The 25,333-nt window shown below is 37.0% G+C and overlaps 9 protein-coding genes across 12 annotated transcripts; 1 reads left to right on the top strand and 8 right to left on the bottom strand.

The window, feature by feature from the left end:
* Positions 1 to 552: 552 nt before the first annotated feature.
* LOC18008381 (interactor of constitutive active ROPs 4) lies at positions 553 to 2,337 on the top strand. The gene is made up of 3 exons (XM_006389921.2): positions 553 to 726; positions 1,107 to 1,158; positions 1,280 to 2,337. Exons 2-3 carry the CDS (start codon positions 1,145 to 1,147, stop codon positions 2,241 to 2,243), a joined length of 978 nt encoding a protein of 325 aa, XP_006389983.2. The 5' UTR covers positions 553 to 726; positions 1,107 to 1,144; the 3' UTR covers positions 2,244 to 2,337.
* A 1,022-nt stretch (positions 2,338 to 3,359) lies between these two features.
* LOC18009196 (gibberellin 2-beta-dioxygenase 1) lies at positions 3,360 to 4,723 on the bottom strand. The gene is made up of 3 exons (XM_006389920.2): positions 4,353 to 4,723; positions 3,728 to 4,082; positions 3,360 to 3,608 (listed from the first exon to the last, which is right to left on the bottom strand). Exons 1-3 carry the CDS (start codon positions 4,721 to 4,723, stop codon positions 3,360 to 3,362), a joined length of 975 nt encoding a protein of 324 aa, XP_006389982.1.
* Positions 4,724 to 8,933: 4,210 nt separating this feature from the next.
* Positions 8,934 to 10,969, bottom strand: LOC18009394 (heme-binding protein 2). Of its 2 annotated transcripts, XM_024150083.1 has the most exons (4): positions 10,866 to 10,969; positions 10,516 to 10,547; positions 10,114 to 10,332; positions 8,934 to 9,671 (listed from the first exon to the last, which is right to left on the bottom strand). In XM_024150083.1, the coding sequence occupies exons 1-4, from the start codon at positions 10,956 to 10,958 to the stop codon at positions 9,269 to 9,271; spliced, it is 747 nt and encodes a 248-aa protein (XP_024005851.1). In that variant the 5' UTR covers positions 10,959 to 10,969; the 3' UTR covers positions 8,934 to 9,268. The 2 variants fall into 2 exon arrangements, with proteins under 2 accessions (XP_024005851.1, XP_006389981.1); XM_006389919.2 differs by lacking the exons at positions 10,516 to 10,547; positions 10,866 to 10,969 and having other exon boundaries at positions 10,114 to 10,426.
* Positions 10,807 to 13,214, bottom strand: LOC18009095 (solanesyl diphosphate synthase 1). Its single transcript, XM_006389918.2, has 6 exons — positions 12,683 to 13,214; positions 12,257 to 12,381; positions 12,040 to 12,167; positions 11,837 to 11,940; positions 11,618 to 11,745; positions 10,807 to 11,541 (listed from the first exon to the last, which is right to left on the bottom strand). Exons 1-6 carry the CDS (start codon positions 12,906 to 12,908, stop codon positions 10,993 to 10,995), a joined length of 1,260 nt encoding a protein of 419 aa, XP_006389980.1. The 5' UTR covers positions 12,909 to 13,214; the 3' UTR covers positions 10,807 to 10,992.
* A 298-nt stretch (positions 13,215 to 13,512) lies between these two features.
* LOC18009162 (glucan endo-1,3-beta-glucosidase) lies at positions 13,513 to 14,387 on the bottom strand. The gene is made up of 4 exons (XM_006389917.2): positions 14,314 to 14,387; positions 14,119 to 14,147; positions 13,796 to 14,033; positions 13,513 to 13,707 (listed from the first exon to the last, which is right to left on the bottom strand). Exons 1-4 carry the CDS (start codon positions 14,366 to 14,368, stop codon positions 13,676 to 13,678), a joined length of 354 nt encoding a protein of 117 aa, XP_006389979.1. The 5' UTR covers positions 14,369 to 14,387; the 3' UTR covers positions 13,513 to 13,675.
* A 919-nt stretch (positions 14,388 to 15,306) lies between these two features.
* Positions 15,307 to 16,863, bottom strand: LOC18007953 (receptor-like serine/threonine-protein kinase At1g78530). Its single transcript, XM_006389916.2, has 5 exons — positions 16,704 to 16,863; positions 16,265 to 16,612; positions 15,909 to 16,166; positions 15,680 to 15,813; positions 15,307 to 15,584 (listed from the first exon to the last, which is right to left on the bottom strand). The coding sequence occupies exons 1-5, from the start codon at positions 16,837 to 16,839 to the stop codon at positions 15,387 to 15,389; spliced, it is 1,074 nt and encodes a 357-aa protein (XP_006389978.1). The 5' UTR covers positions 16,840 to 16,863; the 3' UTR covers positions 15,307 to 15,386.
* A 401-nt stretch (positions 16,864 to 17,264) lies between these two features.
* Positions 17,265 to 21,030, bottom strand: LOC18008365 (SH2 domain-containing protein B). Its single transcript, XM_006389915.2, has 11 exons — positions 20,578 to 21,030; positions 20,103 to 20,294; positions 19,802 to 20,011; positions 19,633 to 19,707; positions 19,474 to 19,551; positions 19,211 to 19,372; positions 18,706 to 18,954; positions 18,363 to 18,613; positions 17,777 to 18,277; positions 17,609 to 17,686; positions 17,265 to 17,510 (listed from the first exon to the last, which is right to left on the bottom strand). Exons 1-10 carry the CDS (start codon positions 20,734 to 20,736, stop codon positions 17,614 to 17,616), a joined length of 1,950 nt encoding a protein of 649 aa, XP_006389977.1. The 5' UTR covers positions 20,737 to 21,030; the 3' UTR covers positions 17,265 to 17,510; positions 17,609 to 17,613.
* On the bottom strand, positions 20,634 to 22,820 carry LOC18009104 (protein SRG1). 3 transcript variants are annotated; one of them, XR_002897440.1, is made up of 6 exons: positions 22,719 to 22,820; positions 22,358 to 22,638; positions 22,014 to 22,261; positions 21,616 to 21,940; positions 21,215 to 21,513; positions 20,634 to 21,080 (listed from the first exon to the last, which is right to left on the bottom strand). XR_002897440.1 is itself a non-coding variant. In XM_024150600.1 (4 exons), exons 1-4 carry the CDS (start codon positions 22,610 to 22,612, stop codon positions 21,271 to 21,273), a joined length of 1,071 nt encoding a protein of 356 aa, XP_024006368.1. In that variant the 5' UTR covers positions 22,613 to 22,693; the 3' UTR covers positions 21,122 to 21,270. The 3 variants fall into 3 exon arrangements, 1 of the variants encoding a protein (XP_024006368.1); XR_002897435.1 differs by lacking the exon at positions 22,719 to 22,820 and having other exon boundaries at positions 22,358 to 22,693; XM_024150600.1 differs by lacking the exons at positions 20,634 to 21,080; positions 22,719 to 22,820 and having other exon boundaries at positions 21,122 to 21,513; positions 22,358 to 22,693.
* LOC18008939 (probable sodium/metabolite cotransporter BASS1, chloroplastic) lies at positions 22,780 to 24,934 on the bottom strand. Its single transcript, XM_006389913.2, has 7 exons — positions 24,398 to 24,934; positions 24,074 to 24,167; positions 23,944 to 23,977; positions 23,796 to 23,850; positions 23,630 to 23,713; positions 23,249 to 23,536; positions 22,780 to 23,152 (listed from the first exon to the last, which is right to left on the bottom strand). Exons 1-7 carry the CDS (start codon positions 24,896 to 24,898, stop codon positions 23,000 to 23,002), a joined length of 1,209 nt encoding a protein of 402 aa, XP_006389975.1. The 5' UTR covers positions 24,899 to 24,934; the 3' UTR covers positions 22,780 to 22,999.
* Positions 24,935 to 25,333: the final 399 nt, after the last annotated feature.

Genomic DNA, 25,333 nt, shown 5'->3' with positions numbered 1-25,333 from the left:
ACACACATGTGTGTATTTACAAAAAACACACTATATGTTGCTTCACATGTATCAACATAGACATACAAAATACGAATGTAATAGAAAAAAATAATATAAGATTGTTTCAAATTAAGTTCTTATGATTAAGAACCTAAAAACATGTTAAAGTTTGACAGATTATTAATCGCTATTACATATGTATGTATTTACATGTCATCTTTGTGTCAGTCAAATCATGCAAAGATGCAAAATCTGAATGTAATAACTAGATAAGTAAATTAACCCTTTTTCTCCAAAAAAAGTATAAGGTAAACAAAAATTATGATTAACTACGGTGTAAAATTACACTTTTGTCCTATTCTTATCTTTCTCCTTTCACCAGCTTTATTTCAAATGTTCAAACGTCTCTATTATTCTTGGATTGGGAGAAGTGCCTCGAAATAATTCTCTCTCTATCTCTCTCTCTCTCTCTCTCTCTCTGTTTCTCATTCTCACTCTCACAACAATAACAACAAAAGCTACGACCGTTCTCTTTTCCTCCACGTTTTGGGGTTTTCTTGTCTTTGTGCTCTTGTTCTTATTAACATTTTTAATCACACCAGGAAATTCAAAATATTTCCTCTCTTTTTTGCTTGTTATTTAGTTACTTATGTAGACTTATCCTAATCACTCCCTCGTATTCAATTGCAAAGAAGAAACCGAGAAAGCAGTCAGATTTCTACATTATTCCCATCTCCTTTACAGGTTAGTTTCAATATTTAGACACTATCGCTGTATTTTGCAGTGGATGAGAAAGCGGAACATAGAAACTTCTCCTCAGTGAGAAAGAGAAATCTGATTTTAAGTACTCTCCGGTTAATGGGTTTTTTCTGGTCTGGTGAAAGATTGAAGATTTGTCTCTTGAATCTTCTAATGCGTTTGAGTTAAAGAAAAAGTGAATTTTTTTATTTTTTAATAATAAGGTGTGCTTCTCTCTGTTTGATTCCCATTGTGAAATTTGGTTTTAAGAGATCAAGTAGTCACTCGCACTTAGAGGCGCTTGGCACATATGTATTTATTTTTCTCTCTTTGTATATGTGAGTCATGCGTCCGAGTAATTAAAGCTCTGCTTTATTATTCACCAGATCAGTAACCTTGGAGACTCAACAACTTGAAAACAAGAATGCCAAAACCAAGGTAACTATAATCCTCCAAATTTTTTTTATTATTTGGAATTATTGTTGTTAGTTTCTATGTGATCTGGCATGATGAGTATAAATTGGCAACATTTTGTATCTTCTTCTTATGATCTGAGAAGTATTAGAGGTGGTTCAGAGTTGCCTCAGAGGCAATCTCCAAGGCTGAGGTTACCATCATCCACTTCCTCTGATCCGCATCACTTCCACCGTCCGATTACAGACCGGAGTCCGAGGCTCGGCCCTGACCGTAGATCTCCGAGGAGCGGCGGGCCTCACAGTGATCCACTGACTCAGAAGAAGCTTGGCAGCCGCATCTCTGGTTTGGAGTCACAGCTAGGACAAGCTCAAGAAGAGTTGAGATTGCTCAAAGAGCAGTTGGCTAAAGCTGAGGCTGCCAAGAAACGTGCTCAAGAAGAGCTTCATAAGAAGAAACCCAAGCAACCGAAACCGAGTGAGAGAGACGATGTTCCTGGAGATGGACATCAAGAGACCGATGTGTTTGAGGTTCTTCCTGTCGAGAAAGCAAAAGAATGTGAGAAGACGAAGAAAGATGAATTGGCTTCAAAGGAAGACCAGATCAACTTATTGAAAGCTAGACTATACGACATGGAGAAAGAAAGGGCATCACTTGGTAACGAAAACGAGAGCTTGAGGAATCAGCTGAAGAAGACGGATTCAGAAATGTCCAGCGTAAAGGCGAAAGAGGATGAGATAGCTTCAAAGGTGAATCAGATTGGGGAAGAGTTGGAAGAAAGCAACGAGGAAACGGCAAAGCTAAAGAAGAAGCTGGAATCCGTGGAAGAAGCAAAAGAGAGTTTAGAAACAGAGATGAAGAAGCTAAAGGTCCTAACCGAGCAATGGAGGAAAGCAGCAGATGCTGCAGCTGCGGTTCTATCTGGAGGAGTTGAGATGAATAGTCGGTTCTCAGAGCGTTGCGGGTCAATGGAAAAGCATTTCGCAGGTCGGTTTATGGGATCACCGGGAATGGCTGATGATTCCGATGACGGTTTAGGAAGTGGGAAGAGGAAAGGTTCGGGAATGAAGATGTTCGGTGACCTGTGGAGGAAGAAAGGGCAGAAATGAAGTGTGATAGAACAAAAAAAAAAAGAGTAGCGTGTGATTCAAGAAAGCAGTGTACCTCTTTACATGGTGAGATGATCTAAGTGTGTCTACGAAATGAGGGCTAATCATTTCGAGCTGTATAATTATCTAGTGATGAATGAACATTTAGAGAGTGACAGTGCTTACTTCACCTAATCGAAATTCCGATTTAAATTGCCAAAATCTGCTGATTCGGATTGCTTCAACTCTCTGTTTTCAGATTTCCTCCAAAAGTGTAAGTTTGGTAAAACTCTTTACCAAATCGGAACCGGTTCAGGGCTTCTTATGAATTGCGTCCGGTTAGGTTTTATAATGAGCAGTACCTCCCCCATTCGGTTCCGGTTCGATATCTCTCCAGATTTTTTTCTACAAATAAACAAGCTACCAAGTCCCAATCCAATTAACAGTGTAAGACTTAATTCTAGTTAGTTTCTTTCAACATTGCCAGTTCAATTATATGATGTTTGAAGTCGTTATAGGAAACTTTTTAGCTAATAACGTTAAGAAACAAATACACCTTGGAGATGTCCAAGTTGGTCCATGCATGTGAATTTGACAATACAGTGACGAGTTTCTTTCCTTTAAAAGAATGGCGCACTCTGTAAGTAAACGACACGCTGTCGAAATTCATATAAATAAATATCTCTCTAGATCACTAAACATTTTCGTGGCCAAATCAAATCCTCGGACCACAATATCGACGTGTCATATTGAGATTTTCTGTTCTAATGTCTCTATCGATATCTTTAATATTGTTATAAAGTTGTTAGCCATAAAATGTTAAGCTTTGATCCAACAAATTTAATATCATGTACTTTTCAGCTCAAGTTTCTTTCTTTTTCTTTTTCTTGACCAGCTTCGTATTTATCCTAGCAGCTATTCTATGACCAAATAAAATATTCTATCAATTATTCAAAACACTACTTGATATAGTGTACGTAGACACCAAAACTACTAGACAAAAAAAGAGTCGCATTTTACAATTATTGGATCAACAATTACTTGAAACATAGTTATATATCACACTTGGATTTATAAGATCTACAAATTACGAACAAAATTTATGAATCATTTTAACGATATAATGGTTTCTCTATTTTATATATTTTTCCTTACGAATTGTTGAAGCCTATTATCAGACAATCTAGAGTTGTAGGCAGAGTTTTTATACTCCGACCAAGTGAACTCTTCGTACAATCTCTCGTCTTCATTGTCTATAAGACAAGTCAACGGAGCGATCCTCTGAGTCAAAGAAGGTCCAGCAAAGTAAATCATAGAAACCCTAGATTTCCTGCTGTTGGCTAAAACCCTATGCCTCACGCTCTTGAACCTCCCATTTGTCAACACCTGCATATTCAGCACACACACAAAATTTAGATATTTTGGTCTAGAATACCGAAGAAGATCTAAACATTGTCTCATTGAGATGGGTAGCTAAAGAGATAACCTTGAAGATCTAGACTTACCTGGAGAGAGTCGCCTACGTTGAAGAAGAAGGAGGAGTGATCAGAAGGGACAGAAATCCATGAGCCGTCAATTAGATTGATTTGGAGACCAGAAGTGTTGTTAGATCTCAAGACAGAGATGATTTGAGGATCTGTGTGTTCGCCAAAACCAATGACATTCTTGCCAGCATTGGTCTTCTTGTTTATAAGAGGGCATGGTGGATAGTGGTTAAGTCTAAATATCGAATCTGTGTTTTGATCAGATACAAGATTGCTAAGTGTGTTCCTCGGTTTGATCCCTAACCCATCTGTAATCATCTCCAAAACCTCACATGTCATTTTTCTCACTGATTTCGTGTACTCTTTCAATGCGTTTCTGCATATCAAAAGATAAATAGTTGAGACGGGTAAACAATTTTCAAATAGCGAAAAAGATGAAAACTAAATGGAATCACAAAATTCTTTGTATTGAACAAGATATTATACAGTATAAAAGTAACTACATCAAGAAAAAAATAAGCCATGAAGCATAGAAAGAGTCAGAGGATGAAATATTAAAACAGAGCATGAAACAGGGGAAGAAACAGAGTGTGACAACGAAAGGTGTTAACTAAACAAGGGACATTAAAAAACCTTTAATTCTAACCTGAAAGTTTCCGGGTTTTTCAAGAGACCTGGAAGGAATGGATTCGAACCGGAATCAAGATTAGCATTCATCAACAAGTATTCGACCCAACCAACATCACCATTCCGACCAATCTTACTGTTCCCGTATCCAAAGGGATAACCTGCGACATGGGTTTTCTCTGACTTGGGCAACGAGAAGAATTCGACGGCTTCGTGTTCCAAAACAGAGACTAGCTCCGAAGAAATGCCATGGTTGATCACCTTGAAGAAACCAAAGTCTTCACAGGCTTTGACGAGGGCGTGTTTTGATTCTGGGTCAGAGATATCTATAACCGGGATTGGAGCAAACCCGAATTTTGGTTCTGCGACCGGTTTAGACAAGACCGCCATTGATATATTTGTATGTTTCAGAGATTTTCTTTTTTTGGCGTTACTTATGATAGCTTTGAAGGCTGAGACATCGAGTTATGTACTCGGAGGAGTGTATATATAGCAGAGGAGAGATAAAAAAAAATCTTACAATGCCGTACGACCACACTGTTCAAAACTCAAGCTAAAATCAATAATTTTCTCTTCAATGTATCCATATCAATAAATGTGATTTCGGAACAAAATTTGTGAAGGGGTCATTTATCAATAACAAATTTTAAATCGTTCGTCCATCATCTAAGTATTATTTAATCGAGCATATGTTCTTATTATTAAAAATACTGAATATTCGATTACAAAACAATAAAATTAAAAAATAACCTCTCTTTTTTCTTTTATCATGGACGTAATGTGTTCTAATTTTTAAAATAATTATTCGAGACCAAACATAAAATATCTGAGAGCGAAAGGAATTTAAGCTTTAGTGAATCTCTACTTTCGTACTAGTTTTCTTTTATATAGTTTTTTTTTTTTACTTTTTTTTCATAAATTGGCTCACATGTATATTCCAAGATTTGTTAATTGGTTTACTTGACCCTCTCAAAACGTCCATATCCAACACCGATCCTCGTCCTCGAACCAACCGGTACGATGAATCTAATTAGACTAATTAAATTAATTTTTCTTTATGTGACCGTCCCTTAATGTTAGTAACAAATAACGATCTTAAAATTTGGAGATCTTGTTTTGATAGTTGTTACCAACAACTCCCGAGAAGATGCGGACAGTATGGCTTGGAGTAAATCCGAATGTTTATCTTGTCTCCACAAGATATATTCACAAACAAGATATATTCACAAACAAGATATATTTACAAAGAATGTCGTTCTGATATTCTTGACACAAATTCAGAAATAAGATTAAATGTCTCTTATATCTTTAATAATTTGCAGAAAATGATTCTTGGAAATTAATTTATAACAATTTTCTGAATTTATTTTTGAGGTTAAAACTGATATTTTATGTCAAAATTTACATTGGAATTCTAAAACGACATTTTTTTAAACAAAAAAAAGTGTCAGAACGACACTCTTTATGAAACGGAGGGAGTAAGTTTCTAAAAATAACTGACAATTAGTTAACTAGTCCAAATTATTTGTATATTACTCAAAAAATTTCTCAATACTTGATATGTTCTTGAGCACTTCTTACAAATTATGGCGAATTACTCAATAATCTGTATTTAACTTTGATATTCCATTTTAGATAAAAACTAAAATAACTGTTAATCTCGAAATTCATCAATCTTTAAGTTCGATTGGATAATTTATATGTTGAATAAGTGTGCTTGAGTTTCCAACTCAAAAGTCAAAACCAGCTAAACATAATTAGATTAGCTTAAATCTTCTGATTTATTTTATTCCACTTTTCCAAATTTTAAAATAAGATATTTCTAAGACATTCTCTATATATAAGTTTATATATTTTATTTATGGAGTGCTTATAAGTTTAAAGCAACCATATAATATCAGATTTGCTTTAAACTTAAAAATGTGTCCATAAATCTTTTATGATTGCTAACTAATTTTATAAAAAAAATGGATACTTAAAATAGTCAAATATCTAAAAGACACAATGCACTTATATTTCGTTGATTTATCCAAACATTGTTTTTTTTTTTAACATGTTGATCAGTAGAATGACCGTTATCAAAATATTTAGTGTTAAATATTTGGTATATCCGCCAAGAATATTATTCAGATTAAGAAAAATATGTCATCGACATGACAGTAGACTTTTATTAATGGAAAGTAGAATAGACGTTTGCATAATTAGGTGTGCATATAAGCTAAATGTCTTCAATGTATTATGGGAAAAAAGAAAGAAAAATAAGAAATAAGATGTAACGTTTCAACCCAAAAAAAAAAATAAAAATTATGTAATGAATGCCAATAATGACACGTGTCATTAAAAAATTACCGGGCAATGTCACTGTCAACGAATCAGCAATGTCTTGTTCCATTCTAGAGTCCGTTATTGTTCCACGTCGGCTGTCTATCCGTGACCTTTTTTGATTTTTTCCTTTCTTACTGTTATTTTTTTTGCTTTTATAACATCAGATTGTATAAAATGAAACTTGGATTTACATTGTCATCAGCACTCAGCAGGATGAGTATAGATATATTGAGGAACAAAAGAGTAATGGACCATCTTACATTATTTTTTAATTTTGGTCCATGTTTGGAAGTCTGTGAGTTGTAAACAATAACAAATAAATCGTAGTATGTTCATTGATAACTCATTTTTCGTAACGCTCACTGGCCTATCATAATTTACAAAATAGTAATTACTCTTTGGGCAACCATTTTTAATTACTTTAAGGGATACTTTATTAATGCCTATTTGACTAACACAATGGTCCACTTTCCAATAATTGAGACGCGTTATTAATATAGCCTATCCAGTTTAGTAGTTTACCGTAATATTAGTATTTAGTACTCTTCCGTCTTATAAAACAATACTTAAATTAGAAGACACATTATGATTTTACTTACACGGTCATTATAGTCTACATATTAAAAAGGCGTTATGAAACAATTATCTTATAAATATTTGTAGGAAGCAGATGTTTAGGAAGCAAATGATTTACTTTAAAGGAATTATTTAAAAAACTGAAGCTGGTATATAAAATATCTACGAACAAAATTTCTTATATGACAACGCCGAAGGCCACTAACAAATAAAAAGTTATATGTTGAAAGGTACATGAGATGCCACGTAGGAGGCAATCCGAGGAGAAACAACTCTTGTGTTTAAGAAAAAAGATTCGAAAAAAGACACAGCTTCGTATTGGTCGTCTACAATGGTAGGTTCCTCGCATGTCCACCCTTATAAAAGTTTGATGTGAACTAATAATAATGTTAGATTCTTTGCCAAAAATAATAGTATTGGAGTTTCCAGTGTTTAATAATGACTAGTAACAACAACAATAGTAATTGTATTCGATTGAATAATACCGCGATATGATGCCATGGAGGGACAGCCTCAGAAGCAAGAACCGACACGTACGGGCCATAAACAATTTAGCACTATTTAAAATTAGTATATAAAAAAATTAAAATCAGTTACATATATTAAAAATTAAAATCAGTATACGGTAGCACTAAAAAAAAACTATTAGGTCGGTTCGTTTAATTCGAGAAATAACTAGAACAAACCAAAGTTTTATACATCTGATCATTGTCTACGAAGAACTATTTTGTTATTCTCTAAACATCGAATATTGGTAAGCAGGTAGATGATCCAATCTTTATTCAGTAGGTTAGTCAACAAAATATCCCATAAAAATAGAAAACAAATAATTGGGTTTAGAAAAAAAAAAAAATGTATGGACAATATCTAAGGATGGTTTCAAGTTGTTTCGTCTTTTTTTTTGAGTGTCTGTTTGCTTCAATTATGTGAATGATGTCGGGCCAAAAATGACACTGGAGGGGATCCCATCCATTGCTGTTTTGATATTTTATGTTCTTACAAGCTTTACTTTCTGATACGACAATGAACGATTTGGAAAGAAAAGAATCAGGAACCCTGAAAACATTAATCAGGAACCCTGAACCTTGAACATAATATAGCAAATAAGAACGACGATGGGCCAATATTAGGCTTTTTTATAGGATGCATAAGTTTTCGGGCAATTTCACATAAATTAGATGGATTTCTTTTTTCTTAAAAGTTTTTAATTTAAATGCAAGAAATAATATTACAAGAATATGATTTTGAAGTCATATAGTTTACGAAAGTTAAGTAACCTAATGGAGAGAAGAACTCTACAACAAAGTAAAAACCTAAAAAGAGGGGAGAAAGATCGAGAAACGGCTTTCTAAGGATTCCAAAGATGATCCATCCACAACCTCTCAAAGAACATATAGTTTGGAATCATGACTATCATTGGTTTGACTATTGTGAAAGTAAAGTAGACTCCAGATTACAGGAAACAACTTTAATTCAGCATATGTTTGGTAGACGACTCCGCTCAAATAAAGGTGTCTGTCTACTTTTGAAATCCTTGGAAGTTTTTTTTATTCACTATCTATGTTATACTTTACGAGTTCTCAACTCTTTCTTTATAATGTTTAAGGTCCGACCACGAACATAAAGGTATGAGAATATAATAGAATTCACATTACATTACAGATATACGGTTGTGTAGAATCGCTTCAAGATGCCTTGACTCAGTTTACTTCAACCAAAAGATGTAGAATCGCTTCAAGATCTGCAAATCTTGCCTTTTTCTTTTGTTTTCTTTTCCGGTTTACTGGTTTAACACCTTGTGAGAGATCTTGAGTTGGAAAGCGGTTCTGTTTTTGTTTCCTTTCCTATCCTTACTACGAATAATCTACTATTGTTGTTAACCAGAAGAAGATAAATATGAAAATATTAACCATGAATTTTTTTTATTGAACCGGTTTAATAAAGAAGCTGTTAAAGTCCTCTCGCTTCTAAACCACCTCTCGTAATTCCAATTGCTAAGTCTTAACAATCGGATTGTGAGGGCGTATAACCTCATTACATGTTAAAAGGAACCAGAATCTCATTAACTCTATCCGTGGTCTGGAACGGCGGGTTGTAATCGGCTACCAAATAATCCGGCGACTTTCCTTTGCTCTTCTCGATGGACACACTCCACTCAGTACCCTTGAGGCTAGCCATCAGAGCTGCAGCTTCTTTCTTGGCTGCATCGTCCGTCACGTACCCACCAAACTGCCTCACGGCTACGTGAGTTGGTTTCCATGGCTGCACGTGGAGGTCATCGGCAAGAGGTGGATTCTGTTGGTTCTTCTTCGGGAGGTAGAAAGAGACGGTGTACATGTAGAGTACTGATTTTCCCGGTGTTGCTTGTGTGATCACCGGAGCTGTCATATTCATCTTTGTCTTGCTCTTGTTATCTTCTTGTATGTAACTAAATAATCTGCAACCCCCAAAACGACATCACTTTCAATTTTAACTTAATAAATTTAGGTAGGATGCGATAACATCATGATTCATTAGGTTAATGAAATGTAAAAAAAAAAACAAAACAAAAAACCAACAGCCAATAACTCAACTAATATAGATCTCAGGCAAAACTTAGAGGTTGTTGGTTCGAGTGGCTCTTAGGACTAGACTATATATATGCTTTGATATCAGGCTTGAAGGATATACGGACTTAAATCCAAAATATCTTAGTTATTAAAAAAAACAGAAAGAAAACCAAATTTTATTCGGTTTGATTACGTTTTTAATCATATGCAAAAAGAGAATCAATCTAATTACACACGTAGAGTCAAAAATTCTATCCAAATCAAAGTTTACCAATAACAACACTGACTTTAATAGATATACCCCACTAGATTGAAAAAAATGTAAGATACCTTTGGAAACCGGTTTTGGTGGCTTGAGTCATGGATGGGGCAGGGATGGGAGCAGTGGACATCCAGACCGCAGAGTCATACACGCGGATCTCATAGCCGTAGCCAGCCTCGGCCAAATTGTAGGTGGGACACTCGTAGTGGTCACACGTTCCCGGACGTATCCCCATAGATGGGTTCCACGGTGCAGGAGCCTTAGCACATGATACAGCCACGACTAGGCTGAGGCACAAGGACAGCTTCAAGATGGTTAAACCGGTTTCCATGATTTGAATAGCTTTGAAAATGAATATCCTAGTTTTGTTTAGATACTTTTTTTCTTATATGCCTTGTGTAATGGAGTGTATTTATAGATGCGTTTTTGGGCAATGATGTTGATAATAATAGAGTACAAGTTATTAATACCTTTGACTAGATGACTTTCGTACAAGTTTGACCTATTATTGGAATCAGATGGCAAGACAATTATGAATATGCTTTTTAGGAAATTAAAACTAGAATATATATACATACTGTAGATAATAATGAATAAAACATTTTCCAATTTTCACAAAATGTTATTGTTGTAAACGCAAGCAAACACTGAGATTAGATGTCACAAATGAATGTAATCATTATAATATGCATAGAATGTATGAAGAGGTGATTTAAGTGGTCTTAATTGATTTGAAAGTCCAATTGAAATTTCACTCAATCACTGACTTGAAAAGATTTGATTTAGCTGAAATCATGTGTTATCTGAAATATGAACTAACCGCGTTACAATTGTTGACAACACAATCTCTGTAGTGCAGCCAAATCCTCTTGTGTGTGTATGTTTTACTATAGTTCCTGTACTTAAAAAGCATGTGTCTCAATCTTTCAAAAACTTCTTTTGGAGAGTTAATCAATTCTTTCGAGATTGTACAACACCATATCTTCCAGAGCTGACCTGAAGCCACTTCGAGGCAGGCACTGCAGATTCTTCAAAGCGTCAACAGCTTTCTCCCTAGCCAATTCTTGTGCTCTCCTGATCCCCTCGCCTTCTATCACTGCTTCAATGGCTTCTTCCAGCGAACCCTCCTCACAAAACTCAGACTCAATGATCTCTCTCAGCCTTGGCTCCTTCTCCAGCGCAAAAATCACGGGTGCGGTTAAGTTGCCTTTAGCCAAATCACTCCCTGCAGGCTTCCCCAGCTGCTCTGTCGACTGAGTGAAGTCCAAAATGTCATCAACTACTTGAAAAGAGAGGCCGAGATTCTTCCCAAACTCATACATTTGCTCTGTCACATGAGTCTCGACTCTGCTGAAGATGGCAGCTCCTTTGGTGCTTGCAGCCACCAACGAGGCTGTCTTGTAGTAACTCTTGAGTAAATAGTCGTCGAGCGTAACGTCGCAGTCAAATAGACTGGACGCTTGCTTTATCTCTCCGCTTGCAAAGTCTTTGATCACCTGAAAAAACATATTAAGTTAATGAAAGGAGATTTCAGAGCACAGTGCTCTCTGAATGTAAAGAGTAATCAAGTACCTGACTTATAAGCTTGATAACTTCGAGGTTCTCAAGATTTGCCAAGTACCATGACGCTTGAGCAAACATGAAATCACCAGCTAACACAGCTACTCTCGTGCCAAAAAGCTCGTGAACTGTTTCTTTCCCTGTAAATTATACAGAGAGTTTTAACTAAACCAAACATTTTTACAGGAAAAAAAAACAGATGAACCATCATAACCATGAATGGAAACTCACCTCTTCGCATATCACTCTCATCTAACACATCGTCGTGTATCAAGCTTGCAGTGTGAATCATCTCGATGATCTCAGCCAAACGCCGATGTTCTGTAGTTAGTTCCCTGCATCAAGATTTTAAGACACCTGAAAATGATCAATTTGTGCTAAAAGATGGATAACGAATTAGAAGAAAGGAATACATAATTCTATAGATTGCTTACATTAGGCCAGCTAATTCTGCCGTGGCGCGTGATACAAGGAATACCAAACCGGGTCTCATTCTTTTACCACCAGCTCCGAAAATTTGCTCAGCCGCAGATATCAAAACCGGATTTTCTGCACCAACAGTCTAATGAAGAAGTAATTCAGTGTCAAGCGGTGGAAAGAAGAAGACAGTGCTAAAAAAGAGTTTTTGTTTTTTTTTTGGGGGAAACTGACCGACAAAAGATTGTCATTCAACGTCTGCAGATCATCAGCTACTACCTCAAACAGATTTGCCAACGATATGGGCTGTTTTGACTCTTGCCTCAAATCGAAACTCACTGTCTTAGCTTGACCAATACCTAGAGTTCATCATCATTTCATTTCTCATGAATCCTAACCATAAAAGAAGTACTCCAGATTCCAACAGTTCGTTCTAATTGAAAGAAAATTCATAAAGGAGAATCTAATAACTACTTAACAGAACATGCACTCTTATGAGACATACATTAGTTCACAAGATTTTGTAATTGATACTTAGCCAAGTCAATCATTCAACCAGATACATGATCCAAGAAATCTCAATCCAAACCAAACTGATATCAATCAAATGAACCAAAAGCAGATAACTTTAACTAATAGTTAGACATCTGAGATTCATACCGTTGACCAAAGAGATGTCCTTGGATTTTGTCGGCACAGCTTTGCAACTCTCACCTATGTCTCGCCGGAGGAACACCAGATTCCCGCCGCCATAGCTTCTCGTGCTACTTGCTTTACAAAGCGTCTTCGAGAAATTGCCTAACGGGAGCTGACGACGGCCACACCCGCACGCGATCAGATCAAGCACACTCGTACCCAAGTCTATATTCCGACATGACGTCATCATTCTCACAAAACCCAGAATCCAATAAGCTTTGAGGACTTTGGATTATCAAGCTCTCTGAAACTGGAAGGAGTCTGTATAGATTGGAAGATGTTACATGCGGAAGCAACGAAAAGCTAACTTCTTTTCTCCGCAGGGAGATTGCGTTTGCAATGAATAAAAAATACGACAACCAAAAAAACGAATTAAATATATTCAAGTGGGTGTTTAATTAGCGGATCGAGGTTTTTTTTTATTATTCAATTTGCTGTTTTTGGGTGGACGAGAGAAGCCCACATGAGGAGGAGGAAGTGTGAGGATTTTGGGAGGACGAAAGAGACGACTGTCTTCGTTTTTGTTCAATACGAGAAGAGAAGAGGGAAACTGTGAAGGGAGTCCATCGTCTCCACTTATCTTATCTGAAGCTGTGATCTTGCCACGTGTTACTTATCCAGTGATTTAACATTTTCTTCCTTGTATTATTACTAGTTAATGTTTTCAGCCTCTCTAAATTTCATTTTCAATTTTAAGTCCTTTTCTTCTTGTATACATTAAAATGAATGATTTAAAATCTCGGAACTTTATGCTACACCTTTTTGAACAAAAATGCTACACCCTCCGTTGACGGATTAATTAAGATCAACATTTTCATATATCACAAACTTTCTTTCTTTTGGATGTTACTAAAATGATTATAACAGGATAAAACTTTGATATTTTTAGTAATAAAACTCATAGAGACATGCTCCTCCTCTGTTTTCTTGTAACAGAGACCTACATATGCTTTTTGCTCATGAGTATTCATAGTAGCAGTTTCCATAGCCTACAAAATAAGACGAAACTTTAATCTGACATTATTTTTTTCTTAGAAAGAAGAAGAAGAAGAAGGAAAAGAGAAATATCAAACTCACTGGGATTAGTTATGACAATGAGTCCAGAGTTCTTGAAATTACAGTTCCAATAATTTCTTCCATTAGCTTGGTAATAAAGATTCATGGCGATAGAAGCGTGGTTTATGAGATTACCGGGGGAGTAACATGGACACCCATTCGAAAGAACCCGACAATCGACATGAGAACACGCGTAGTTTATGTTATCCAAAAGTGTTGCTTGATCTGAAGAAGGTTTAGCCACACACCAGGTCTTCATCTACAACAACGACGTTGAAACAAAACTTATTTGAGTAAGAAGAACAAACATCGTTTTACCTATGATAACTGGTCTAAGCATGTACCTCTGCGTTGACTTTGATGAAGTTTCTTTCTGTGAGAAAAACAACCAAAAAGTATATGAAGATGAATCTGTTATAAGTAGGATTAGGAATGGTTCACAATCTGAACTTGGAAATTCTTACGTTTAAAGTTAAAATTTTGAGTCACATTTAATGTGAAATTTAGTAAGTAAATTAGGATATGGTTGATTGATTAACCTGAAGAGAAGTGGAAGAAGATAAGGAAGCAAAGGCACATCCATGCTTTAGCCATTGTTTGATTTTGTCTGAGTGAGAGAGCTCTTCTACGATCTTTTTCTATATATAAATGATGCAAGTCTATCAGTCATCGGTTACAAAAAAAAAAGTGTGTCAGTGATGATTTTAAATTTTAAAACAGTTACAAAAAAGAACGCAAATAATTCTAATTAATGTTTTCAGGCTTTTAAGGTGAATAATCCAGCAAATTGCTGATAGGTAAAGTAAGAGTTTTCTCAATAAAGTGGCACTATACACCTTATTGTTAGAGATCATTATGTCACTTTGGTTTAACGTTTGAACCTTAAGAATCTCGACTGACTATTTTATTTGTTAAGCAAAATGAAATAACTGTCTTTAGAAACTATAAAGAATATTTGGGACACCACCGTCAAATAACGAGACATCAAAACGTGAGCCGAGCTGTAGATTAAAGAAACTTTCAGATCCAATGCCCACTTTGTACGAGAATCTTAAGAAATACTGTATAATATATATGGCTTTTTTTCTGTATAATGCTTTATTCACAAACCAAAAAAAAAAAAAAATCAATAATAGTTTGTCTTCTAGATTCGTAATACTAATTATATTTTAACTTTCAAGTCCAGTTATCAAAGAAGCGAATCTCGAAAACTTTTTTCCTTCAGCGAAACTGTATTTTGGAGCTAAATTTGATTATTTCAAGAAGAATTAATTTTCTTAATAACATCTTTTTTGACGACTACAGTTTTATTAAGTTTAAAGTTATACAGCATATGTTCTTAAATAAGAGTCATTACAACCAAGAGATTACATAATTTGTACGTAGATCTTAATCTTGCATCTCTCATTAGGCTATTTGCAACTATATTGACTTATATCTTATCTCAGAATTTATCTGAAGAGAAACTGATTAGAAGGCTTAGCAAGCCTTATGATACTGTATCACCAACGTAAAGTAAGAGACTGCGAAGCAATTTTCTTAATAACATGCTCTCGCACTTTCTCGCGAGTAATGAACACATAATGAAATTAAAAAATTAATCAGAGAGAAATCAAAAGGAAGAACGTTTCGAAAGGCTGATGTATTCTAGCAATTTGACGACCTCGGTCATGGACGGTCTAACTGCCGGTTCCGGTTCAAGACACATCATCGCTATACCAAACACATCGTTCATCTCTTGAACCGGTGCTCCTCGTAACCGGTTATCTATCACCACCTCTTCTCTTTGGTCTCTTACCACTCCTTTAACCTGTTGTATACAATTTTAACGATGTCGTTTAGCGATCCAGAGAAATTAACTATTAAGTTTAACAAGGAAAAAAAGAGAAAGACAAAACTTGTTACCCAAGTAACAAGCTTGGTTCCTTCTTCAAAAAACTCATCATCTGTTGGTCTTCTTCCTGTTAAAAGCTCCAGAAGAACAACCCCGAAACTGTAAACATCTCCTTTCATTGTCGCCTTACCGGTATCGAAATACTCTGTTTTTAAAACACACATGAACATACTCAGATCAAACTATTTTTTTAGTTTATGGACTTGGAAATTGAAAATATATTTGTTTGTTGTACAAAACCAGGAGCTAAGTATCCGAATGTTCCAGCTATAAACGTGGAAACGTGAGTCTTGTCTGGCTCCATCAAAGTGGCTAAACCGAAATCTGAAACCCTAGCTTCCATGTTGTGATCAAGAAGTATGTTGCTAGATTTGATATCTCTATGGATAATGTGAGGGATGCAATCATGATGAAGGTAAGAAATCCCTCTAGCCGCTCCAACCGCGATTCTGTATCTAGACGCCCAATCCAAAACTTTTCTGTCCCCAGATTTTCTTCCTGCAAATAAAAACATATGTTGTGGACCTTGTGGTTGAAGAAACCACTCAAATACACGTTTTTGTGTTTAATGCTCTGTTTTTTTTTTTGGCGTGTACCGTGCAGAAAAGAATCCAAGCTTCCATTAGGCATGAGCTCATAGATGAGGAGATTGTAATGTGGAGAAGTGAAGTAGCCATGCAGAGTTACAATGTTTCTGTGTTTGATATCTGCCATTGCTTCCAACTCTCTATGAAACCCTCTGTCTCTTTCAGAGGTCCCTCTGTTTAGTCTCTTCACAGCGAAAACTGTAGAGTCATCAATGGCTAATCTGTAAACAGTTCCGAATCCTCCAGAACCAAGAATGTCTTTGTTACTTAGCTTATGTGTCTTCTTCATAAACAAGTCGGAGGAAACAGAGTTTAGTAGTGGAGATCTGAACATCACCATTTTTCCTCCTCCTTTAACTGAAGAATTATATAAAACATAAACTAAACAAACAGAGAAAAAGAGAGAGAGAGAGATGATTGAGTCAGATAATAAAAGCTAGACTATCACCTGGAAATCCATTTTCATCAACTGTGTGTTTTCTCTTCCATCTCTTGTATAGAAGAAGAGCGATTACGATTTTACCAATGACAAAAGCAACCACAGAGATTGTTATATAAAAAGTTGTTTCCTTTGCATTAGCCATTGTTTCTCTTCCCAAAACCTTGTGAGTTTTTTTCTTTCTTTTGCTATTCCTTATCTCATTATCTGAAATTGGGGGAAAAAAAAAGAAGACGAAGAGAAGACAAAGAAGTTGGTTACGGAGATAGACAGAAAAAGAGAAAGTAGGTTTACAACTTTTGATCCTCACCAACAATTGGACACGCCTCACACGAAATAATTCATTTATATGTTACTATTACGTATGAAACGAAAATCGAGTTTCTACATAAGAAACCATCCGCTTTTGTTGAAATCATTAATTGAGATGCAACACTTTCTGACAAAAATGTGATCAATCAAACAACTCGTGAAGGTGGGTGCCTTACCAGCTATTACCTATCTTTTGTCGCTGAATTTGTGCTCAGCATCTAAAAGAAGATTCAGTAAATAATTCCAAATATCCTTGCAAATTGTAATTTTAACATTAAGTTGAGCAGATTTACTACTCTCAGGTTTTACACTTTTGTGCTCAACATCTAAAAGAAGATCAGTAATTAAAAAAAAAAAATCCTTACAAATTGTAATTTTAACATCAATTAGAGCCTCTGTTAGCTTTCTGAGCTTTTACAATCTACAAACTGTATGAAATTTTAGCATCAGTATATTTGGAAAATGTAGGAACCTCCACATATCAATCAATGACTTCTTATGATCCTGCACAGAACAAAAATCAAAACCAAAAGTACGTTTCTTTGATCTCAAAAGTCAATCTATCTTTTGCTCCGACACAATGAAGAAAACCTCTGTCTCACCTTCCTTAACGAGAGAGCTCCGGTTCTGCCAACAACATATCTTGCAGCAGTTTTGCATCCGTGTACCTTTCGATACTTCTGCGGAGAACAAAAGGAAATGAATCAGATATCCAATAAACAAGAAGATTTTGTTTAAGGAAGGAAACTAAAAAAAGAGAGGAAATATACTCGCAGATGTTATCGATCTTGAGTTGCTTATGATGAAGAGTGAAACCATGACCGACATAAGTCACAACCAAACTACCAGCATCAGGGTGAGGCCAGCTTCTTGAAATAGGGAACCTGAGTATGAAGGTTCCCGGTTCTTGGCCTTGAAGCGAATGTTCAGCTTCTTCCTTAGTGATGAATCCTTCGACCCATTTAGGCGACGAAGAACGCCACATTCCGTTTATCAAGCCCCGGGATATTGAGGAAGCAACAGGGAACAACCAACACCACATTTTCTCGAAATTCTCCTGAGTTACGTACTCGTAGCATCCTGATATTCTCCTTAGAATCTCAAAATCCTGGTGGGTGAGAGATCTGCTGCTGCATTTGGAAATCCTCATGAAATGTTCTTCAATCTCATAGACCACATTATCCCAATGAACATGTTGATTGTTCCGAGATATCAGTATCCACACATTTGTTCCTTCATCTATTAGCTTTTTTGCCATGTTGATTTGATAGCTGAAATATTTCGAAAATATAAACTTCAACACAATTATCATAAAAAGGAGTCTTTCTTCCCATCAATGTATTAGGTTAAAATTACCAGTGGTGGGAACATCCTGAATACAGAGAAATCTGACTAGCGAATTCCAAAACTTCGTCGTCTGATGAGTTGTTTGTGATTTCCTTTAAAAGAAGAGACCTCTCTGTTAAGTTTCCTAAACAGTATCTGAAGATGGTAGAATCTGAGATTGTATATCTCATCAAAACCAAGTCTCTCATTTCCGAGTTTTCTGAATCAGTTGATGAGTTATCTTCTTCGTGGTGCATACTCACGTCGTTTCCATTATCGAACTTCTCACACAAAGCAATGCAGAAAGGTAAGGTTGATATAAAGATATGCAACTTGCAATAACATTATGAAAAGAGAAAAACACTATATATACCTGTTCATATGATTCCTCACTCCCAGAAACACTTTCTTTACAAAACCTGGCTCGTTTCACTGAGGAAGTATTGTGAAGAATGTTCGGTGATTCGGTACTTAATGGATGATGGTCAATGAGGGTCAACCTTTTAGGACTAATCGAAATGCAACGTATTGGGTTGGTTAGAGCTTGGAGGAAAGGATAATCTTTAGCATTTGGTATTTGAAATTTGATGCAGAACAATCTGTTATCACACTTGGAGGAAAGCTGGCAAAAAGAAAAAAGAATTTACAACAACAATTCTTTAGTGATTTAAGAAAAAAGCTATAAATTTGTAACCTGAGTGGTCAATCGTTTTCCCACACGAGTCATGGAGAATGAACACAAAGATCAAACACATAGTAAAATTTCCCATACGAGTCATGGAGATTGAACACAAAGATCAAACACATAGTACAATTTCCCATACGAGTCATGGAGAATGAACACAAAGATCAAACACATAGTAAAATGTCGTTTTTACCTGAGAGATCTTGAGCTTAAAGGATGAACGTCCGTTCAATAGTTTGATCGGTCTATCATCAGCTGAGAATACAACTCCTTCATAGCTTACCAAAAGAGGAGCCTCAGTTTCACTCGACTTGGCCTCCACAAGCGTATCGGAATACAGTAGCGATGCAACAACCTTGCATTTTACACCACCATGTAATATCGTGAATTTCGGAGCCAAGAAGAGTAGGATAATTAGTGCCTTTAAGTGATGAGAAACCGTAAGAGAATATGAACCTCCACATCCTTGTGCACAGGCTGGCCAATAGCATTGGATAAAACAACATCCAAGGAAAACATCTCCCTACAAGATGCCTATAGAGTAGAACATAACTGTTGACGAAGTGAGGAGAAAATGTAAATCAAATGCTGCTAATGAGCGTTAGAAAGTCTGACCTTCCAAACACCGTCATCGTCTAATTCAATCCCCGATGAGGATGACTTATCGACAGATAACCATAGAGGTGGGTCCTGGAAAAAACATGAATAAAATACTTCAGAAAATAAACAAAATACAGAACAAGATTGTTGTAAAGGAAGAGATAGGCAAAATTCAAGCAGAGACCTTCATATAATGATGCTCCACATGACAACTAGCAGGCAAGACTTCTGCAAATTGGATGAAACCTTGAACGCTATAACCATCTCCGCCAACACTAAATAGTGATATCTTTCGAAGACATTCGTGATTGGTGTTCTTTATCAGCAAAGAAGTCAAGGACTGTTCTCCTACAATCTCTCCATCGATAAGAAGCCTCACGTAATTTCTAGAAACCTAAGAAATCCAGCAGAAACAGCCATCTCAAAATGGAAATACAGGATCTTGCATCTCCTAAGAAAATCGAGCTGCTTGGGAAGAATCTTACCTGGCAACCGACATGAACCCATTTTTCGAGAGGAAAATGGGATTTTGTAGACACATTAGGAACTTGAGTCCAGGAAGAAGTGTCAACAGGATCAGGAGCTTCCTTGTGAAGCAGAGTCAATGGCAAAAGCATCATCTTCTTATATTCATCTAGGACAAGGAAAGGTGCACTAACACTCATCTTTGAGTGAACCTGTTAAAGACAAACCGCTTGATCATTGAACTATGTTATACAAGAGACTGAAAAAACCTTCAGAGAAAAGGTGAAATGTTCAATATACGACGCAGAAAACTCTCGAGGAAACCCTAAATCAAAAACATCCAAATCGAAATGTCTCATTTCCAAATACAGCTGATTCCAAGGCGGGGCATCTATATGAACAATTAAACAGAGAACTAGCGGAGAAGAAACATTTCAGCGAAACACCGAGGAAACAAAAAAGAAGAAGCTGTGATTGAGTTGTGGAGAAAAACACCTGTTTAATGATCGTAGACGGGAATGTGGTGGAATTTAAGAGATACACCCAGAAACAAAGAGAGAAAGTCTCGTACTCTTCGTCTTCTACTTCAACATCAACATTAAAATCCTTCAACAGAGAGTATTTATTCATCTCGATTGCAGAAACACCCGCCATTACTCTCCTCCAAAAAGCTCGACTTGTAAACGAAACCCTTAAAACCCAGAAAACACCGAGAAACAGAGAAATCCCTTTGTCACCAACAAAAACCCATCGATTAGCTAAAAGAGACGTGATGAATTGATCCTTCGACTTCTCTTGTTTGCCTCGCGTTTCGCGTATTTTGTGCTTCTCCGACGGCTGTTTACAATAACGGTTGGTATCTTCTTCCGGTGGTTTACTGGTTGAGTTTGTGGGGAAGAGAGAAATGCTATAATCTGCTGCTTCGCGTCCACCCAACACTACACTAAACAGCCAATGACCCTCCTTTTGGATTGACGTTATAAGTCAAATTTAACTTTCTGCATTATTTTCAATAGCCTTAATTAGAAGCGAACCAGAGTAAAGAACAAACCCATAATTACTACAATTAGCATTAACGACTTTTACAAGAAGAAAAAAGAATACACATATCTACGAGTTTTACAAGGTTTACCATTTAAAAAGAACCTATGTATTGCTGGAAACATGGAGTTTATGAGGGTCCAGTCCTTAAATAGTCATAAGATGAAGGTGAGATTTGCCATTGAGCTTCTGAGCAAAGAAGGCATCAAAGTAGTCTTGTGTGCTCATACTTTTGAATAAACGTTGCTTCTGCTTTTCTACAAGGCTTTTCGCTGGACCAATGATTGTCTCCTTTCCCGGACTATGAAACATCGCAACCGATAACCTCTCCTTCTCTGAATTCACCACCACTCTATGCTCGATGCTTCGATACCTCCCGTTTGTTATGATCTTTACAACAAAAAAAAACACTCACAATCAGAAGAACGAAGCACCAAAAAACATCTTTTTTCATAACAATGGGTAATACTAGCCTTTTCAGTCATCTCTTACCTCTAAGATTTCCCCAACATTAACAACTAAAGCATTTCGAAGAGGTTTCACAACAACCCACTTGCCGTCTTTCTTGATCTGGAGTCCTTCCACTTGATTCACCTGTAATAGTATTGTGAGACCTGCGGCGTCTGAATGTGGAGTCAAACCGACAACTTGATCTGGCTGTGGACATGGCGGATAGTAATTAATCTTGATAGATTGCCAAACATCTTCAAACAGATCTTCCATTTCTTCGCGTTTGATCTCAAGAACACTCGCCATTTTCGCAAAGAGGATCTTAGCTATGCTCTTCACTTCAGAGGAGTAAGTCTCTACAGTTTCTCTGCAAAAGAAAAACGGATTTTCAGTTTGATACTTGTGAGATTAGACAGTAATAACAACTCGGCAGTTTCTACCTGAAAGAAGGAGGTAATTTGGAGAACAAGTGAGATTTGCGAGATCGAATTGGTTCAGTGGTGAGGATGAACATATCTCCCCAGTCCAGTTTCTGATCCTCGGACACAACATTCACTTGTCCGAATCCTTCGAATTCACCACTTCTCTGCCAAAACTTCTGCTTCTCTTCCATGGGGAGGTTAAAGAAATCTTGAACCTCGGTCTCCAGTTTGTCCAAGAAAGACGAATCTATTCCATGGTTTACAAGCTGTGGACAGATTGAAACCCACCAAGAGAGCTTTAGCATAAATTATATTCCGCGAGAGATACTAAGATTCAAGGTGTTAGAAGAAAGGGACTTAACTTGAAAAAATCCCCAATCTTGGCAAGCGAAATCGAGTTTCTCGAGCTCGGAATCCATGGTGGAAACAGAATACAAGCGTTTCATGTCGATGACTGGAATCTCGGAACTCATACTAGAATCATCTAAATTCTCAGATGTTTCTTGATCAGACCGAACATACCTCGGAGGAACGGTCGTCAAGTTTTGCTCTTTAACCATCTCTAGAACACAAGGTACTATGAGAGAACTCCACTGTCTTTCTCCTTCGGCCTCCATGGATTTCCAGCACCAAAACAAATTAACTAAAGAACAAGATCAAAAACGAAATCAAACCCAAGAGAAAAGGCAAAGAAAAGAAAAAAATCGATTTGGAGAAGACGACCTTTAAAGTCTTTAATCCTCTGAAAATACCAATAATACACTCCAAGAATACTCGAAATTACAAAATAGCCTTTTTTAACCTCGTTGCTTTGCTACAACAAAATGATTATTGTTCATAGATCACGAAGACATCTTGATACTTAAGAAAACAAAACATTCCAAGGTAATTTCACCATATCGGAACAAAACACGACATAATCCTTTTATTCAGAAACCTTTAATATCACTGTCGAATTTGAGCAACAGTGAGAAACTCCATGAAGTACCCATTTTTTTCTCTTTTCAGTTTTCAATCTGCTTTGGTGCACTGCGTCTCCAAACTCCAGCCAACATGCTACCAAGGATCGAGTGACAGACGCTAGAAACAGCACACGGTACTGCAGTGAGCGGATTCCCAAAATGTTGTGTCGCAAGAACAACTCCAAGCACCGAGTTCTTCACCAAAATCAAAAGAAAAAGGAAACAGCATCAGCTGAAATTGAGTTTCAAAACCAGCTCGTATACAGTTTCATTTGAGAAAGTGTTGCTTACCTGCATGCCAACTTCGATTGAGATAGTTCTGGACGATGCCACATCGATTCCAAGTAATCTTGAAAACAGATACCCAAAGAGAAATCCAGAGACGTGAAGAAGCGTAGAAGCCAGTACTACCTGTTTCCCAGACATGAGTATTGCAGACGCGTTCTGACCAATAGCATACCCACATAGAATTGCAACGGTCCCAACCGCAATTGGAGGCATCACAGGGGAAACAAAATTCACCAGCTTTTTAAAGTATTGGTTCAGAAATGCCCCGGCCAAAACTGGGAGAAGAACCACCTGTGGCCACAAAAGAACCAAGAAGAGTTAATCCAATGAACAGAAAACTCGCACTTTATAATTCAAACAACAAACTAACTGTACATACCATACCTGTAGTGTCGACATTAGTAATCCAAGGGCATCAACTGTGATATATTGCTTGGCAAGCTTGGCCGTAAGAAGCGGTGTCATAATCTATAAAACGTAATCGAGAAAAAGATTACTGAATGTGGTCTCCTCAATCTACAAGAAGAAGAGAAAAACCGATGACACTAACCACAGCTGAAACAGTGCTAGCTGCTGTCATCAACACTGATAGTGCGACATTTCCACTGTAAATGAAAAAAAGGGAAATTCAGATCATCTAGTTGTATAACAAGCAATATGTAGAACTCAAAAACATATCTTTTGTTTAGAGTACAGACCGCGCAATGTACGTGACAATATTACTTGCCGTACCTTCAAACAACAAGTGACGAGCATCAGAGCCTGAGATAAATGGACCAAAAGGCTATAAAATTACAATCAAGTAGAAAAATGTGTTTTTTTGTTTACCGCCTGGACAGCAACCAACCAATATGAGACCAGCTGCGTAATGCGATGGCAAATTCAAGAGCTTACTCACTAGAAATGCTGATAATGGCATGACCTGCAACACGATTTTCATCAGAAAGTTACGACCTTTTTCCTGCTCTGATAGTACCCTTTCAAACCAAAGAATTGGTAATTGCAACAAGGCTAGCTGAAACACTCCACAAGCTTATGTTACCAAACCCAACAAAACTAGTTATAAATTCCCAATTCACAGCAGAAGAAAGGAAAAAGTCTCGGATATCTCAAATTCGATCAAGGGACAAGAGCAGTAAGAGAGAAACCGACCGAGTACTGCAAGAGAAAGCCAGCGAAGAGCTGTTTGGGCATCTTTAACGCGCCACGAAGATCGTCGAGGGTCAAAGTCATTCCCATTCCGAGCATCGTGATCGTAAGACCTACAATGGTCCAATTGGGAGTGACCCAATTGAAAGTACTTGGTCTCATAAGCCCCAACAAGCATCCCAGAGAAACCCATACCGGAAACGCAGTCGAGACCGCCTCTCCCACAAACTCAACCCACTCGCCGAAGCTCTTCTTTCTCTCCGCAGGAAAGTCGTTCGACGAAATGCCGCAACGAGGGAGGAAGTCAAACCGGCGCCTACACGAAACAGGAACTGTAGCTCGGTCGAAACTGGAACGCAATCCGAGAGAAGTTTCGCGATTCGAGGAAGCATAAGAGGAAGAGATAAGACGAAGATGTAGTGGAGTGAGTTTAGACTTGTGGAGCGAGGTCGATTTCAAAGGCGTTGTTACATTTGAGAGAGAGAGATAAATCGCGGACGCCATTTTTTCTTCTCAGCGATTCTCTGATCGGGCCGGTGAAACATGAAACCCAAACATGTGTGTACGCACGTGCTCTCACGAACGTTTATTTACAAATATGGTCCTTGAATAAAACCCCTATTTACAAAGGCGCTCAAATTGTTAACGATCGAATAAATTAAGAAAATCAAATCAATAAATTTGAATTTATATTCTAGTTATATATTGACTAACAAGTGACTACCATAATTGAATGTGTCGGTGATCTGATTGAGCATATGGACAACCACAATAAATGATTGCATATCAATTAGACAACTATTAATACGAGAATTCCATTGCTTTGTACAATTACGAAAGAGTCCTTTATAGTACATTGGTATTATACGAAGAGAGCCAACACCATATATGGCACCTACCACTACCACAATCGCTAACGCAAACGCAAACGCTATGTGG

Source organism: Eutrema salsugineum, unplaced genomic scaffold (genome assembly GCF_000478725.1).
Source record: "Eutrema salsugineum unplaced genomic scaffold, Eutsalg1_0 scaffold_9, whole genome shotgun sequence".
In the NCBI taxonomy this organism is placed as follows: domain Eukaryota; kingdom Viridiplantae; phylum Streptophyta; class Magnoliopsida; order Brassicales; family Brassicaceae; genus Eutrema; species Eutrema salsugineum.
This window is presented reverse-complemented; position numbering and strand designations above follow the sequence as displayed.

What these genes read in the sequence shown, in the direction of transcription:
- LOC18009196 (XM_006389920.2), bottom strand. Translation starts at nt 4,723, where the DNA reads ATGGCGGTCTTGTCTAAACCGGTCGCAGAACCAAAATTCGGGTTTGCT. An exon ending in AAAAACCCGGAAACTTTCAG is followed by an intron (nt 4,083 to 4,352) that starts GTTAGAATTAAA and finishes TTTGATATGCAG; the next exon opens with AAACGCATTGAAAGAGTACA. An exon ending in ACGTAGGCGACTCTCTCCAG is followed by an intron (nt 3,609 to 3,727) that starts GTAAGTCTAGAT and finishes CTGAATATGCAG; the next exon opens with GTGTTGACAAATGGGAGGTT.
- LOC18009394 (XM_024150083.1), bottom strand. Translation starts at nt 10,958, where the DNA reads ATGCTTTTTAAGTACAGGAACTATAGTAAAACATACACACACAAGAGG. An exon ending in CGAAAGTCATCTAGTCAAAG is followed by an intron (nt 10,333 to 10,515) that starts GTATTAATAACT and finishes CTTGTGCCTCAG; the next exon opens with CCTAGTCGTGGCTGTATCAT. An exon ending in ACCAAAACCGGTTTCCAAAG is followed by an intron (nt 9,672 to 10,113) that starts GTATCTTACATT and finishes TGGGGGTTGCAG; the next exon opens with ATTATTTAGTTACATACAAG.
- LOC18009095 (XM_006389918.2), bottom strand. Translation starts at nt 12,908, where the DNA reads ATGATGACGTCATGTCGGAATATAGACTTGGGTACGAGTGTGCTTGAT. An exon ending in GGACATCTCTTTGGTCAACG is followed by an intron (nt 12,382 to 12,682) that starts GTATGAATCTCA and finishes GATGAACTCTAG; the next exon opens with GTATTGGTCAAGCTAAGACA. An exon ending in TTATCAAGCTTATAAGTCAG is followed by an intron (nt 11,542 to 11,617) that starts GTACTTGATTAC and finishes ATGTTTTTTCAG; the next exon opens with GTGATCAAAGACTTTGCAAG.
- LOC18009162 (XM_006389917.2), bottom strand. Translation starts at nt 14,368, where the DNA reads ATGGCTAAAGCATGGATGTGCCTTTGCTTCCTTATCTTCTTCCACTTC. An exon ending in CTTCTTCCACTTCTCTTCAG is followed by an intron (nt 14,148 to 14,313) that starts GTTAATCAATCA and finishes TTTTTCTCACAG; the next exon opens with AAAGAAACTTCATCAAAGTC. An exon ending in TCATCAAAGTCAACGCAGAG is followed by an intron (nt 14,034 to 14,118) that starts GTACATGCTTAG and finishes TCGTTGTTGTAG; the next exon opens with ATGAAGACCTGGTGTGTGGC.
- LOC18007953 (XM_006389916.2), bottom strand. Translation starts at nt 16,839, where the DNA reads ATGGCTAATGCAAAGGAAACAACTTTTTATATAACAATCTCTGTGGTT. An exon ending in CTTGGATTCTTTTCTGCACG is followed by an intron (nt 16,167 to 16,264) that starts GTACACGCCAAA and finishes TTTTATTTGCAG; the next exon opens with GAAGAAAATCTGGGGACAGA. An exon ending in GAACCAAGCTTGTTACTTGG is followed by an intron (nt 15,585 to 15,679) that starts GTAACAAGTTTT and finishes TGTATACAACAG; the next exon opens with GTTAAAGGAGTGGTAAGAGA.
- LOC18008365 (XM_006389915.2), bottom strand. Translation starts at nt 20,736, where the DNA reads ATGGCGGGTGTTTCTGCAATCGAGATGAATAAATACTCTCTGTTGAAG. An exon ending in TGGAGCATCATTATATGAAG is followed by an intron (nt 19,708 to 19,801) that starts GTCTCTGCTTGA and finishes TGTTTTTTCCAG; the next exon opens with GACCCACCTCTATGGTTATC. An exon ending in AAGATCGATAACATCTGCGA is followed by an intron (nt 17,687 to 17,776) that starts GTATATTTCCTC and finishes TGTTCTCCGCAG; the next exon opens with AAGTATCGAAAGGTACACGG.
- LOC18009104 (XM_024150600.1), bottom strand. Translation starts at nt 22,612, where the DNA reads ATGGAGGCCGAAGGAGAAAGACAGTGGAGTTCTCTCATAGTACCTTGT. An exon ending in AAGATTGGGGATTTTTTCAA is followed by an intron (nt 22,262 to 22,357) that starts GTTAAGTCCCTT and finishes ATCTGTCCACAG; the next exon opens with CTTGTAAACCATGGAATAGA. An exon ending in ATGTTGGGGAAATCTTAGAG is followed by an intron (nt 21,514 to 21,615) that starts GTAAGAGATGAC and finishes TTTGTTGTAAAG; the next exon opens with ATCATAACAAACGGGAGGTA.
- LOC18008939 (XM_006389913.2), bottom strand. Translation starts at nt 24,898, where the DNA reads ATGGCGTCCGCGATTTATCTCTCTCTCTCAAATGTAACAACGCCTTTG. An exon ending in GGTTGGTTGCTGTCCAGGCG is followed by an intron (nt 23,978 to 24,073) that starts GTAAACAAAAAA and finishes TGTTGTTTGAAG; the next exon opens with GTACGGCAAGTAATATTGTC. An exon ending in CTAGCACTGTTTCAGCTGTG is followed by an intron (nt 23,714 to 23,795) that starts GTTAGTGTCATC and finishes TACGTTTTATAG; the next exon opens with ATTATGACACCGCTTCTTAC.